General features: G+C 40.7%; 1 protein-coding gene across 7 annotated transcripts in view; it reads right to left on the reverse strand.

Moving 5' to 3' along the window:
* CLEC16A (C-type lectin domain containing 16A) overlaps positions 1-15845 on the reverse strand; it is a 185758-nt gene that overhangs the window by 168632 nt on the left and 1281 nt on the right. For all 7 annotated transcript variants that reach the window (XM_084641948.1, XM_084641947.1, XM_084641946.1 and 4 more), the window contains exons 2-3: positions 1595-1723; positions 413-546 (exon numbers count right to left, since the gene is read on the reverse strand). In XM_084641948.1, the coding sequence (XP_084498074.1) occupies positions 413-546; positions 1595-1723 (263 nt within the window). The remainder of the gene's footprint in view (positions 1-412; positions 547-1594; positions 1724-15845) is intronic.

The following is a 15845-nucleotide window of genomic DNA, read 5'->3' on the forward strand; positions in this document are numbered from 1 at the left end:
GTGATTTTCTATGGTTGTTGGTTTTTAAATTCCTCATTTGAGTAGAAGATTTATAATCTAGAACATACTCAATACAATGTTCACATTTTAAATAGCCCTTTAAAAAGACCACATATTAAATCTTTTCAAATTTTTTACTATTTGCTTTCAACAGTACAACCCAAAGGGTTTTTTACACTACTGGAAACTTATGAACAACCACTTTAGAGTGGAGTTGCATTGGAAATTCAATGCTGTTTAATTAAAAAGAATTAATGATCTCACAGAGGTAGTTAGATGACTTGAGTCCTAAAAACATTCTTGTACATTAGCTTTTAGAGTTAATAAAATGAAAAGAGCAATTACATTGTGTGCTGAAGCTTTGATTTGTTTAATAATGAGAACAAATGTTTAATAAGAAATGTGTCCTTACAGAGTGATGTCTCGTGACTAATATTCTCAAAGAGGATGTTCAAGGTCTGCAGCAGCTGTACACATACATAACGACCAGATTTCTGACGCAGGATATTCAAGAAGAAAACAAACATGTTCTTCTCTAAGAAAAAGCTAGAAGATAATGTAAAAGCATTACTGATTCATTCATTATTTTTTTTAAAAAGGATGAACTGTTGGTTTGACTTGGAGGCTTATTTTTTATAAGTTTGACAACTTTCATATTGTATAGTTTTGTAATATTGCATCCATTTACTGACAAGAAGTGCCTCTCTGTCAAAAGTTAAACGAACCAGGATGTTTGAAGAGCATTCAAATTAATAAACAAAAGGGATAAAAATCTAAGGGCTAGTCAGACATGTAATGTCCAACTGAACAGAAAAGTAGGCTTCCTTACCCTACGAACTCATGAAAGCAGTTTTGTAGGAAAGGGTCTTTGAGTGGAAATATTTTACTGAAATTTCCTAGAGCTTAAAAAAAAAATCCACTAAAAAGTGTCAGCTTGTCTTCTACTGTATTTTGTCGGCATGGGGGAGGGGGTGGGAAATCAGAAAGAAAGGTGTGTTATTACATTTAGAATGACCCTATAAACCTACTACTCTGTAGACCTTAAAAAGTTTACTACATCATATTTTCTTCCAAAGCTTACCATGGCATATGAACATCAAAATGGTACAATGAAGCAGCTTTGAATTGGTCAGAATTTTTTAAATAAATGATTGTTTCCTCTAACATACCAATCCTCAGTAGGATGAGAGGTTATGTTACCTTTCTAGTAATACCAGTTATATGCACACACCCCTTTGTAAAGTTGTTTTAAGAGCATCTAAGTTGTCTAAGTGCCACCCTCTCTGTATGCAATTCCTCTTCCCCCTCTACATTGAAGTGTGTTAGGAACTCTACCAAAAATAGTTTGCTCAAGTTTCAATTAAGAAACTTCCTTAAAGTAGCTGATGACTTGCACAGTAGGAAAGCTAACCTCTATGGACAGCTGAATTATAGCTAGCACACATTTGGTCGGAACCATAGTGCAAGCTTCACCATTCATCTCAATCTACAAATGCCAACCCCGCCCATATCAGCTGATCAACAATTTTGATTTAATTGTTTACATTTTGTTGTTGGTTTTTTTTAATAAACAGTGAAGCTGTAAAGCACTTACTCAAACACGGAGCTGTCATTCTGATCTCCCCATATAAGGATCTCAGTTATAGAACGAATAGTCTCCACTAACAGATTGCGGTTGTGATCTGTTACTGTGGTATTTTTGGTCAAAACATGATACATATACCTGAGAAGAGGAGAAAAGAGGAGAAAAATGTAATTGGTTACTATTGCTGTGTTTAACAATGTTGGGCTGTGATTTTCACAATCATTGTCAAATGTTCTCTACTAACCTATGCTTCCACAGTTATTACTATATCCCAGGAAAGAAACTTCATTTTTTTCCCCCGATGTAATTGCTTCTGTTTACTTTAAAAATGACATTGGAGGTGGGGTAGAGCAATGAATACGTAACAGTAAGAGGCAAACTAACCTCCTAGAATGACAAGCACCATGTAAATAATAAAAAGGATTATTAAAACAATGTGATTATGTTGACTATTTACCCTCTATATTTGTTTTTGTAATTCGTTGAGTTTCTTAAGTGAGTAGTTTACGGTTGGGTAAGAACAGCATGGGAAAAGGGAGAGAAGAGAAAGTGAAGTGGGTAAATATAGTTACAGGGTGTAAGGAGAGATTTAAATACCCCTGAGAGGTTAATTCTAGCAGGTTGCATGTAAAGTTAACTGAAATACATACTGCATCATTACAGCAATAGAATTGTTGCATGGAATGCATCTTTGTTTGAATTCTTAATTGTTGATGACAGTCAGGGATGCCTTGGCTCCACCTTGGGTGGAGCTGAGTTATTCAGCCTTCGACCATCTGTATTTAGACACTACTTCGAGAGGAGGTGGGTCCAAGGCTCAGTCTGAACCGAAGGGCTAAATTTTGGCTGAAAACTCCAAAATGTCTTAACCAGGACAGATAGGAAACAGCACGAGTGCCTGTACACAGCTGTAGTACTAATTTCATTTTACTTGGGTAAATACGTGGAAATAGAAGAAAAGCACAACATGTTATGTTAGGGAAATTATATTATATTTAATAAGAGTTAAGCCACATTTACTTACAAGTCTAACAAAAATGTATGTATTTTCACACCCTTAAGCACCATAGTTCTGTTGACTGAACTTTTAAGTGTAGACCAGGCCCTAGCCCGGTCTCAAAGAGGACTAGAGCAAACTGCATTTATAAACTGTTAATGTATATCAGCAGGGTCCACACAGACAGTAAGCCCTTAGAACACTAGTGCAAAGTAGAATCATACCCAAGCTTGCCATGAACTAAAATGTTCATTTAGACAAGGAGACCCACATGTAATATTCCATCTCCCAGATGATCCTATCCTGACCCATCTACTTCCAACTATCTTGCAGGAAAACGGCATGTTTTATGCTGAGTCACCCTCACACTGTGAGCTGTGTCTACATTAGGAAATTTAACTACTGCTGAAAATGGGTGTGAATTTTAAATGATGCAGAACATTGTCTAACTACTAGTTTAGACCAGAACAAACTGTTCAGCACAGAGTCCAAGAGTTTCAAAATATGCCCAGCTCCAAAAGCCCTGCCAAACTACAACTGTCAAGTCATGATAAGAAAAGGAAAGTTTAAAAGTAGTTAATACATTTTGCAGATAATTGCTCCCACTGTAATGTATCTTCAACCTCAGTTCTTTTGTATATCATTTAAAATCAATTACACTGTATGTTATTAAGACAGAGCTTTACACGACTCAGTCTGTCCTCCCAGGTAAGTATTTGCAGAGAATCCAAATGAGGAAAACTGAAATTTAGTATGATCCAATGTTAAAATGTACATACTTACTCAGTTAACCATGTTTATTACAGTATGCCTAAGGATCATCCAAGAATGGATCCCATTACGCTAGGCACAGTAATGCCCCTAAACAGTCCCTGCCCCTAAAAGCTTACGGTCTAAATAGACAAGGTCCAGGCAGAGTGGGAGAAGGGGTGTCACAAGCAGAGAGAACAGTGTGATGGTAGCAAATGTTAGCTCCCCTTGGGGGGTGGGGGGAGAGAGTTAGTTCAGAGGTAACTATCAACTGTGCAATATTTTGCATATATTCAGCCCGGTTTATCTGAATTAACTGTGAACCTGAACTATCACATGTATAGAGAAATGAATCCATGTAAGTAGCTGCATTTATTAGAAATGAACTAAATTACATTTCAGAAGACTGGAGAGGGTGGTGGGAGAGAGAATAAGTCCAATAATGCAATGCTGGTCAAAGTAAACAGTAGAAACAGTCGTAAGATATTACTCAACTTTGCCCCCAAGACACTGTACATTACAAAGCATTTCTGAGCTGTTTCCCAAAGGGTTACCAAAAACAAAGTTTAGTACACAATGCGACAAATTGCAAAAACTAAATCTGAACACATTTTAACATGATGCCTTTGTGAATAGGGCTTTATATTCCTGGTAACTGATTACAGGTTTATCAGTTGTTTGGTGAATTTTACTGGAAAACTCATTGTTGCTTAATTTTATACTTGTTGTTTTGGTAACCTAAGTGATAAGGTGAGGGCTGGTCTACACTAGGAACCTACATTTGTATAGCTACTTCTTTAAGGGGTGTGAAAAATCCACACTCCTGAGAGACATAACTATGCTGATCTAACCTCTCTAACCTTTTGCTGACCTCGCTACCACCTCAGGGAGGTGGATTACCCACACCAACAGTAGAACCCCTCCTGCGCTGCTGTAGTGGTTCAAGTGTAGACATAACATAAGTCTGCATGCATTTACTTGGGTTTCAGTGTCGCTGCTGTTGTAATTAACTCTCCTGGTCTGTGAAGGGGCAGGTGACTTTGTGGAAAGAAAACTGTGTTTCTTGGTCTCAAGGCCAAAATTTACACTTATGATTAGATATGCACAAGAATAGGATCAAGCACTAATTAAATATTCCCTGACAAAAGCTATGCTAAAGCACAGTGTTATGTTTCATTAACTTAAAGGTGAAAGAACACTGCAGGGATGTTGTGCAGATTAATTTTATACCATATAATATTACATACAAGAAAGCTACTTTAAAAAGAACATTATGGTTGCAACGTCAAACACTGAAAAGTTAGGAAATGCTGAATTAAAGTTGCCCATACAGCCTCAATTCAGACACATTGTGTGTATGCATTATGATATGGTCTTTAATTACATGATCACATTGTTTTTACCACAGGCAGGACCCCAACCTCATTCAGTGCATCGGAGGAGTCGTGCTCAGGTAATGAATTAGGTATGAAGGACAAAAAGCTGATTCATATTAGTTTATGAATACTAATTTGTGACCAGGTCATGTGAAATGTTTATGTATGTCTATACATCAGAATAAAGAAAAGGAGTACTTGTGGCACCTTGGCACATTTGTTTGCGTACTGTATGTACGGGTGGTTTAGTTTACTAGCAGAGATGTTACGAAGCAAGCAGGAAGGTAATACAATGGGTCCAGATAAACCACCACCGAGCACACAGTCAGGAAGTTAAGAAACAATACTAATTCCACATTCCAGCAAAAATTACACAACTGTTTTGCTAAGGCTGGAGGCTAAGATAAAAGGACACTAAACAGTTAAAAGGTCTTGCAAGAGAGGGAACAGTTGTCAGTGAGCTGTCTGGAAAGAACAGGCTGAGGAAGGGAACCAGTGGAAAAATAGTCTGTGATTGTGTAATTAAAGCAGAGGTCCTCAAACTGTGGGATGTACCCCCCAGGGGGTGTGGAGGAGCGTTGGGGGGGGGGTGCAGCTGGGACCCAGGCCAATCCCCATGGGAGTGCAGGGAGGGAGTGCCCCGCTGTGGCCCTGCCTGACGGCTCCCTTACCCTGTCCACATTGCCCCGCCTGGCCAGCCCCTTTAGCCTATCTGCATTCCCCATGCCTGGAGCCACAACCCTCCTCCCCCGACTCTGGCTTGGAGGGAGAGGGGAGCTGACAGGGTGAAGGAGGGGGAGGCACGAGGTAAAAAGTTTGAGGACCACTGAATTAAAGACTAACATATTGCTGATAGACAAGAGGGGCAAATTAAGGCTCCATGGGCAACCAAGTCACCCAAGCATATTCCAAGTTTTAACAGATTAAAAGAATAAAATTAATTCTCTTTCAGAAAGAAACAGTCTATTTTTATTGGGGAAGTTGGAGTATATTTTTAACTATTAATTCTATGTACTTCATTCAAAGGAGCATGGGCTTGTTTTCAAAAACAAGTTTTGAAAAACAAGAAGTCAAGAAACCCAGAAGAAAATTAACTAGTCAGACTGATTTTCTTCTTTCTACACTCTGGAAGAAACCCAACAGCACTGCTCTTTTTCCTCATGCCTGTGAACAAGGTGATTCATCTTTCATGTCAGGACAGTACCCAGAATTTGTTTTACAGATGGGTGCCTCTCTCTGTTGCTGGACACTGAGCTTGGAACTGAAATATACAATTCAGTAGCAAAAAATGAAGCAAAATCTGAAGCTCTGTCCCTTCACAATGTCATTGTTTTGGATTTCACAAGAAGATGGGAAAACTGAAAATAGTCAATCATTGGTAACACTTCTGTCTATCTGCGCCACTCTAGAATCTCTTACTTCCTCCCACACCTAGGAGTGGCAAAGCAGCTTGCTCTTATCTACTAGACTGTTGGCACCACCAGTAAATGTATGTCTGAACTTGATTAGAGTCACGGTGTCTTCATTAGCCTCACAGATCACAGTGTAGGCAGTTACTACTCTCAAGGCCTCTCTCTTTCTCAGGGACTGTTTGTAACACCATTACGCTCCCAGTTACTCAGGCCTAGATGTCATCTCCAACTAGGACCTCTCTAGACCCATTCCCAAATCTTGCCACTTCTTCCTCCATAACATTGCAAAGATCCAGCCTTTTCTGTCTGCATCACTAAAACTTTTCCCACCTCTTAATTCTTGTCTTGACTTCTTGTCTGTGGCCTGCCTGTCATCTCTAGTCTATTCATAATGTTCCTGTTAACATACTGTTCCTGACCTGTTCTGATCAGGTCATCCCCACCTTCTAGCACTGCTTCAGTTTCAGGCCTCTTGTCCAAATTTCTTGGTCCCTACATAAACTACTATTCTTGTATCTTACCAGGTCACCCTCAAATCTATCTCCCCTCCCCCAAAAACAGAAATATTTATTGAACACTTCTGCCTTTTCTGCATTATGGATAATTCTACCATTTCCATCCAGTAGTAGGCTAATACCATTGTCAGGATTCTTTTTGTTCCTAACCTATTTTAAAAACTCTTCCTCGTTGTCCTTACTTTACTGAACACAAATTTATCTTTGCTCCCCTTATCAATTTTCTACAATTCCCAGTTTCTGATTTATATTAATTTTTATTTTAATTTTTTAGCTGCCTTCACTTCCCTCTAAATCGGGGCAGGTTTTTTTAAACCAATATGGCATTCTTTCTTGATTGCTGGACTGTGGCTTTTTGGTCATCTAGTAAAGTGTTCTTAAACAATTCTCAATCATTCTGATTCAATTCTTCCTCCCAGCTGATTTGGCTCAATTCTTTTCAGATTTGTGAAATTGGCCATTTTAAAGCATCAAGTATATATATATAAAAGGATATATATCACTGTTCTAGTCTTTATTCTGTTTGCACATTATAAATGTGATTAAGTCTCTGCATAGACAATCCCTGCATAGACAATCCAGGAAGTTTTTGGAAAGCGTAGGGGACAATTTCCTGGTGCAAGTGCTAGAGGAGCCAACTGGGGGGGAGCTTTTCTTGACCTGCTGCTCACAAACCGGGAAGAATTAGTGGGGGAAGCAAAAGTGGATGGGAATCTGGGAGGCAGTGACTATGAGTTGGTTGAGTTCAGGATCCTGACACAGGGAAGAAAGGTAAGCAGCAGGATACGGACCCTGGACTTCAGGAAAGCAGACTTCGACTCCCTCAGGGAACGGATGGGTAGGATCCCCTGGGGGACTAACATGAAGGGGAAAGGAGTCCAGGACAGCTGGCTGTATTTCAAGGAATCCCTGTTGAGGTTACAGGGACAAACCATCCCGATGTGTCGAAAGAATAGTAAATATGGCAGGCGAACAGCTTGGCTTAACAGTGAAATCCTAGCGGATCTTAAACATAAAAAAGAAGCTTACAAGAAGTGGAAGGTTGGACATATGACCAGGGAAGAGTATAAAAATATTGTTCGGGCATGTAGGAATGAAATCAGGAGGGCCAAATCGCACCTGGAGCTGCAGCTAGCGAGAGATGTCAAGAGTAACAAGAAGGGTTTCTTCAAGTATGTTGGCAACAAGAAGAAAGCCAAGGAAAGTGTGGGCCCCTTAATGAATGAGGGAGGCAACCTAGTGACAGAGGATGTGGAAAAAGCTAATGTACTCAATGCTTTTTTTGCCTCTGTCTTTACGAACAAGGTCAGCTCCCAGACTGCTGCGCTGGGCATCACAACATGGGGAATAGATGGCAAGCCCTCTGTGGAGAAAGAGGTGGTTAGGGACTATTTAGAAAAGCTGGACGTGCACAAGTCCATGGGGCCGGACGAGTTGCATCCGAGAGTGCTAAAGGAACTGGCGGCTGTGATTGCAGAGCCATTGGCCATTATCTTTGAAAACTCGTGGCGAACGGGGGAAGTCCCAGATGACTAGAAAAAGGCTAATGTAGTGCCATTCTTTAAAAGAGGGAAGAAGGAGGATCCTGGGAACTACAGGCCAGTCAGCCTCACCTAAGTCCCTGGAAAAATCATGGAGCAGGTCCTCAAAGAATCAATCCTGAAGCACTTACATGAGAGGAAAGTGATCAAGAACAGTCAGCATGGATTCACCAAGGGAAGGTCATGCCTGACTAATCTAATCGCCTTCTATGATGAGATTACTGGTTCTGTGGATGAAGGGAAAGCAGTGGATGTATTGTTTCTTGACTTTAGCAAAGCTTTTGACACGGTCTCCCACAGTATTCTTGTCAGCAAGTTAAAGAAGTATGGGCTGGATGAATGCACTATAAGGTGGGTAGAATGTTGGCTAGATTGTCGGGCTCAACAGGTAGTGATCAATGGCTCCATGTCTAGTTGGCAGCCGGTGTCAAGTGGAGTGCCCCAGGGGTCGGTCCTGGGGCCGGTTTTGTTCAATATCTTCATAAATGAGCTGGAGGATGGTGTGGATTGCACTCTCAGCAAATTTGCGGATGATACTAAACTGGGAGGAGTGGTAGATATGCTGGAGGGCAGGGATAGGATACACAGGGACCTAGACAAATTGGAGGATTGGGCCAAAAGAAATCTGATGAGGTTCAATAAGGATAAGTGCAGGGTCCTGCACTTAGGATGGAAGAACCCAATGCACAGCTACAGACTAGGGACCGAATGGCTAGGCAGCAGTTCTGCAGAAAAGGACCTAGGGGTGACAGTGGATGAGAAGCTGGATATGAGTCAGCAGTGTGCCCTTGTTGCCAAGAAGGCCAATGGCATTTTGGGATGTATAAGTAGGGGCATAGCGAGCAGATTGAGGGACGTGATCGTCCCCCTCTATTCGACATTGGTGAGGCCTCATCTGGAGTACTGTGTCCAGTTTTGGGCCCCACACTACAAGAAGGATGTGGATAAATTGGAGAGAGTCCAGCAAAGGGCAAAAAAAATGATTAGGGGTCTGGAACACATGACTTATGAGGAGAGGCTGAAGGAACTGGGATTGTTTAGTCTGTGGAAGAGAAGAATGAGGGGGGATTTGATAGCTGCTTTCAACTACCTGAGAGGTGGTTCCAGAGAGGATGGTTCTAGACTATTCTCAGTGGTAGAAGAGGACAGGACAAGGAGTAATGGTCTCAAGTTGCAGTGGGGGAGGTTTAGGTTGGATATTAGGAAAAAAATTTTCACTAGGAGGGTGGTGAAACACTGGAATGCGTTACCTAGGGAGGTGGTAGAATCTCCTTCCTTAGAAGTTTTTAAGGTCAGACTTGACAAAGCCCTGGCTGGGATGATTTAATTGGGGATTGGTCCTGCTTTGAGCAGGGGGTTGGACTAGATGACCTCCTGAGGTCCCTTCCAACCCTGATATTCTATGATTCTAAGTCAGTCATGATCACCTATACCTAAGTTACCATTAATTTTTAGTTCTGTGATCAGGTCATCTTTATCTGTCAAGACGAAGTTTAATATAGAATTCCCCCATGCTGGATGCAACACTTTAAGGTAGGAAATGGTCATCTATAATATTTAGAAATTCCAAGAATGTTTTAGTACTGGCAGCATGAGATCTCCAGCATATATCACTCAAATTGAAGTATCCCATGATCACACAGCTTTTTTCCTATACATTATATAGGTGCACCACACAGTCATCCTCTTCCCTAGTGTGGTCTGTAGCAGACAACACGTAATACCCCATCATATGCCTTATCTGTTAGGCTACTGATCTATAAGCATTCAAAATCATTTTCTCCAAGTTGTTGGTGACTCAGAAACAGATAATGCCATTTTCAACACAACCACTCTCCCTCCTTCCTAAATAGGTTACAGCCATTGATTTTATCATTCCAGTCATGGGAATCATCCCACCAAGTTTCAGTAATACCACATGGAATGCTTTCCCTTAATTAGTCCAAAAAGCAACTATTCACGCCTGTTTCAAATCCTTCAAGACCCAACTTCTACCTTGTCTAAGTTAACTAATAATAATGAAGCAAGAGGCCAGTGGGGGTTAGTTTTTCTTTAATATTTTAAAACTAAAAATAACTGAAGCCATTTAGCTGTGCACATGACGAATTTATTAAACCTGGTGTTGGCTTCACCATAACCCTCATTCTCCTTCCTCCAGTCCCTCTATTTGTATATCATATCTATTTATATCTGGTCTTAAACTAGACTCATGCTCTTCAGGGCAGGGACTATCTTACTATGTGTTTACAAAGCGCTCAGTATAATGGGTTCTTGACCTTGACTGGAGTTTCCAGGCACGACCATTAAAAAAACCTCCAAAGTAGTCCACAATACAAAACAAAAGCTAGCATAGTACAGACCTCACATTCCTCAAGTCTCAGCAAAGTAGCCAAGAAAAGACTGGGCCACCAAATTAGCCCTTTGACTCCTAGAAGTGGCATTTCCAGATCAAAGAGGAGTCACAGACCTGTCTGAGAAAGAGTACATTATTGCTGTCTACACCATACTTGTTGTCTGGAAAATACGTCATATCTGCCACTCTAGCACCTTTATGGGCCCTAAACATCTTTTTTTTTTTTTTTTTTTAAATTAAGGAAAGACTCAAGCTCTCAGTTACAGGTCTAATCCACTTATCCACAGAAGTCATGGGAGCAGAATCAGGCCATATGTTGGTAAGTATGCATAAAAATAAGCTGTTTCACTATATGCTGTTCAGGGTAAGAAATGGGGCTTACTTTACTATTGTACAGTGCCTAACACACTTTGGCACCCCCAGAAATAAATAATAAATGCACAGTCTTGATTATATGAAGTACAACTCATTGGAAAGGTTCTCTAGAAAAAAAAACTAGAGGATATAGGTTTTCTTCTGACAGAATTTATCATTTTAGGGAAAGCACTGTACACCGGTGAAAACAAACATGGAAAGGTAAGGTGGCAGGGATGTTCCACAGCCATATGCTGTGCTGCCTTATTGGAGACTCATTTTCAGAAAAGGATTTAAGGGAAGACAGTAGGCTTTACTCTGAAGGACACTCTACACAACAGCAGTTCTCAACCTTTTGGGGCTCAAGACCCATTTGTAAATGTGTATGGCCTGTCGCAACCCAGTAAATAGTCTGGGGGTGGAGGCCCTGGGTGTTTTTTAAATCGGATCCTGCCCACCACTTAGCCCAAATCGGTGGCTCCTGCACTGTAGGACTGGCTAGGCTTGGCTCTCTGATCTGGGCACTGGTACCTCCAGGGTGGCAGCACCACTCAAGTTTGGCCCTGCCCCCCTAACTGGACCAAATTTGAGAGAGTGGAGTTGTGACTTGGCTCATGGGGTGCAGTGACACTAACTCAAATTTGGCTTACCCAGATTCCTGTCATCATGATGGCTGGGCCAAACCTGAGTGGTACTGGGACCCCAAAGTTGCAGTGTCGGGAGCAGGGAGTCAAGCCCAGTCAGCACTTTGGGACAGGAGCCACAGGAACTGCCACATGACCCTTTGAAACATTCTAGCGACCCAATTTTGGGTCCCAAGCCACAGGTTGAGAAACCCTGCCCTACAACACGATACAGGAAACAGAACTGCTATAAACGCAACAGAAAATAGAAAGTTAGATCAAATCTTAGATGATCATAGATCAGTACATGGGACCAATGTGCATAAATGACTGAACAAAAACATGCTAGCATTATAACATATTCACATGTTCACAATCAACCTGTAAATTAAACAAAACCCAATAGCCCATCCTACCCTTTCCCCAAGGGGGGAAAAAGGTTATTTTCAAAGTTCTAGATTTCACTGCCTGATGTTGCTTTCAAGTTTAAGTTACAACCTAATCCAAACATGAAGCTTACTACAGAATGACTTAGCATAACTATGAACAGACTGTTAATCATGTCTGCGTTCTCCTCCAACTCAAATGGGACAAGCAAAATAATCTACATTTAGAGACACCTTTCATTACATGATCTCAAAGCAATTTACAATAATTAAGCTTCAGAACATTGCTGTTGATCAGGGAACCTATTTTACAGCGTAGTAAACTGACACACAGATGAGTCACCTACCTCTCAATCAGTTGCACAGCCTGCAAGTCCCAGCTCCCACTCCCCTGCTTTAGGCCACACAAGAACTGCAGTCAGTAAGTAACTTTTTAAAAAGATTTCTTTTACGTTCTAAAATGTAGTGGTCACAAATAGTTATGTACAATTGTTTGCATATGATGCATCTCCCAATATATCAACATGAAAAAGGTGAAATAAAGCCTGTTTGTGGCTTTGAACCTACCAAGGTTGCAAACCACCTTGGCAGTCAAGAAATTAGGGACTTTTTAAAACTATGCATGAGTCTGCTCATGAAAATACAGTACAACCTTATGAGTACTGCCCAGAGCCAAGTATACTACAGCACAACGAGATGTAAGGTAACATTTTGCCACACAACTCTACCAATGTTGGATCATATTAAAGAAGTTCTGTATAAAAATCACAAATGAGTTTGATTCCCCATAGTTTAAATTCCAGGGTATTACTAATTAAGAGGTCTCTTGGTTTTTGGTGCTGTTTCTCTCCATGTGTGAAACTTGCAAGCTGCTAATTGCGTTAGTACATTCTAAGACAGAGTCTGTTCTCAAAGCAATTCACACAGAGAGAGACTCAAAGCAATACTCTGTAACAGAAACAGCACCCAGAGACTCCCCACCCTTTTGTTGTATTAACAATTGTGATTAAAATAGAGATAGAGGATGTATGTGGATGGACGCTTGGTGTGGCTAATAACTGAATGATCAGGGAGGTGCCAGCCTAAGAATCCAGTGTCCATCGGCTGAAGAAGGCGTCAAGTGGAAATAACCAGAGGACCCCCGGAGGGCAGACTGGAATCCACCCAACAGCCTCAAGAATGGGAGAAACAAAGAACAAGATAACATCTGGCAGCACAGAGCCGTCAGGAATGTGCCATCTGCTGACTGATTCAGCAACAGCATGATGAAGCAATTCCCATAGATGGCATAGGAAGAAATTCCTATAAAAATGGACTCTAGAAAGTGAGAACTTTGGGGTCTGATTCTGCAAACCAACTTCCAGGAGCATCAGATGAGCATCTGATAAGGCCCTGCTCCCTCCTCATGTCCAGGCCACCTGGCCAGTGGCTTGGCATGAGCAACTCTAAGGCTGGTAACTATGATAACAACCTTGCAGAACCTGTGTGTGTGTGTGTGTGTGTGTATGTGTATGTATGTATGAATGAATGTGTGAATAAATAGGAGATTGAATGGAATGTTATAGCTATAATTAACTGCTTACTACGATTCTTTCTGTATTCACAATAAATGTGGCATTTTGCCTTTTCCCCTTTAATAAGATCCTGCTGGTTTTTATTTTATTGGTATAACACCAGTGCTCTTCAGTCCTGACCTGCAACATCCGGATCATGCCTACAGAGAGGCTGATGTCAAACTGTGCTATGGATTAGTGGTGTTGATAACATACATGCAGCAATTACTTACTTGGTGCCTGTTTATTCCAGTTTAAAAATAGGAAGATGCACAGAATATATACCACCACCAATGACACTAACTATGATTACCAATTAAGGATTTGCAAATCCTTATTCATAAGAGAAATCCCTTTGACTTCAATGAGACTTACTATGGGGCAACGACTATTCACATGAGTAAAGATTATCAGGATCAGGCTCTAATACAGTACACCAAGAACTGAGTCCTTGTTCTCAGTGTATGGTATGATTGCCAAAAACAGTAAATGTGATCAGTTTGTCAAATACCACTAGCTCAAGATGTTGTGGTTAACTAGCAGCTCATCAATTGTAATTTAGGACATTTTACAAGAATGAATGGATAGTTCATATATGACACTCACTTTTTGTTCCTGATATGACCGATCAAATTATTATTTCCTGAAGTATTTCAGGAGTCTTCTATTCAGATAAATTGAAATGTATGTTTTAGATGAACTATCATGGTACTGTACTGTTTAATACAACCATCATTGTGGTATCCGCGTATTATCAAAATCACAAAGCAAACATTCTGTCACAAAGATGATGGCCTCCCTATTTGTCTTGTAAACGGGTGGGAGTGTGTCATAAGTATACTTTCATCATCTTCAGAGATGTTATTGGGGGAAGCTAATGTAAAAAGATACCATAGTACTTTCAGAACAACAGGTAATTCCAGTATCCAGTGCATGGTCGTTTCAATGCCATGGATGAGCTGCTGGAAACCTTAATTTCTGATCCCTGCAAGGTTTATCCATCTAAAATATCATGTATAAAGAGAGGAAGGCATCAGAATAATGAAGTAACAACTTTAATTTTCATGATAATGCTTGCTAAAATGATACCTACACTCAGAGAAAATACTGAGATGGAAAGAGGTAGGCCAGGGGAATTTGTCATTTTGCTTATTAGAATATGTAATGAATAGGTGAATGGATTTTTTCAAGACTAAGTAATATTCATCACTGACACGTAGAAAGCTTCTCCTGGCAAATAAGGAGATAAAAGCCATCAATTACAGCAACAAGGTAGGTAAGGTTTATGGATCAACTTCTGTTGGTAAAAGAGACAAGCTTTCGAGCTTACACGGAGCTCTTCCTCAGGTCTGGGAAAGGTACTCAGAGCACCACATCTAAAATACAAGGTGGAACAGATTGTTCAGCATAAGTAAACATATTCTAAGGCTTGGTCAACACTAGAAAATGAGGTTGGTTTAACTATGTTGGTCAAGGTGTGAAAAATCCACACCCCTGATCAGCATAGTTAAACCTACCTAAACCCGATTTAGACAGCACTAGATTGACAGAAGAATTCTGCCATTGTCCTAGCTACTGCCTGTCGCGGAGGTGGACTACCTAATGCCAAAGGGAGAATCCCTCCCCGCAGCGTAAGTAGTGTCTACATTCAAGTGCTACAGTGGTGCAGCTATGTTGCAGTAGCATTTCAAGTGTAGACTAGCAATTCAAAGTGAAGTGGCACATTAACACCCCTGCAGTGGTAGGGCAAGGGGGCGGGGGTGTTTTGTAGGTTACACACTGTTGTAATAAACCATACATCCAGTGTCTTTGAGGAAAAGCTCTGTGTAGCTAGAAAGCTTGTCTCTTTCACCAATATAAGTTACTCCAATAAAAGATATTACCTCATCCCCTTGTCCTTCAAATATTCTGGGACCAATACAGCTACAACAAACACTACGAGCAACTATTACAGCAACATGTAAGCTTTCATTTAAAAAAAATTTCTAGGCTGTTCTGTTGTAATAAAAACTTTTCAGAAGTAAACTGAAACAGTGTTTTGTCTCAGCCTACCAAGAACAACTCAGTTACTACTTCTGTAGCTTTCCCAAACAACCAGACTGTGAAATTAGCAAGGCTATTCAATTTCAAAGCTTTTTTTCAGAACCAGGTGGGAGCAACAGGAATGGGTCAATTTCATTCCCTCCTGGCTGGGGAAAATTTTGAGCTATGGTAGAGTCCAGAACCTGAATTATTCAATAGAGAGAAGAACCTTTACCTCACTGGTTTTCTTACAGCAGCCAGGAGTCTGGAGAAGGAGTAAAGAACATCCTTCACACACATTTTTACTTCCCGCAGGATCTAGAGTCATCGTGCAAGAAGAAAACTATTTCCCCTTTCCAGCAGCCAGTTACAGTGCAG

The sequence above is a fragment of the Lepidochelys olivacea genome (assembly GCF_965140295.1).
Source record: "Lepidochelys olivacea isolate rLepOli2 genome assembly, chromosome: 10".
Lineage (NCBI taxonomy): Eukaryota > Metazoa > Chordata > Testudines > Cheloniidae > Lepidochelys > Lepidochelys olivacea.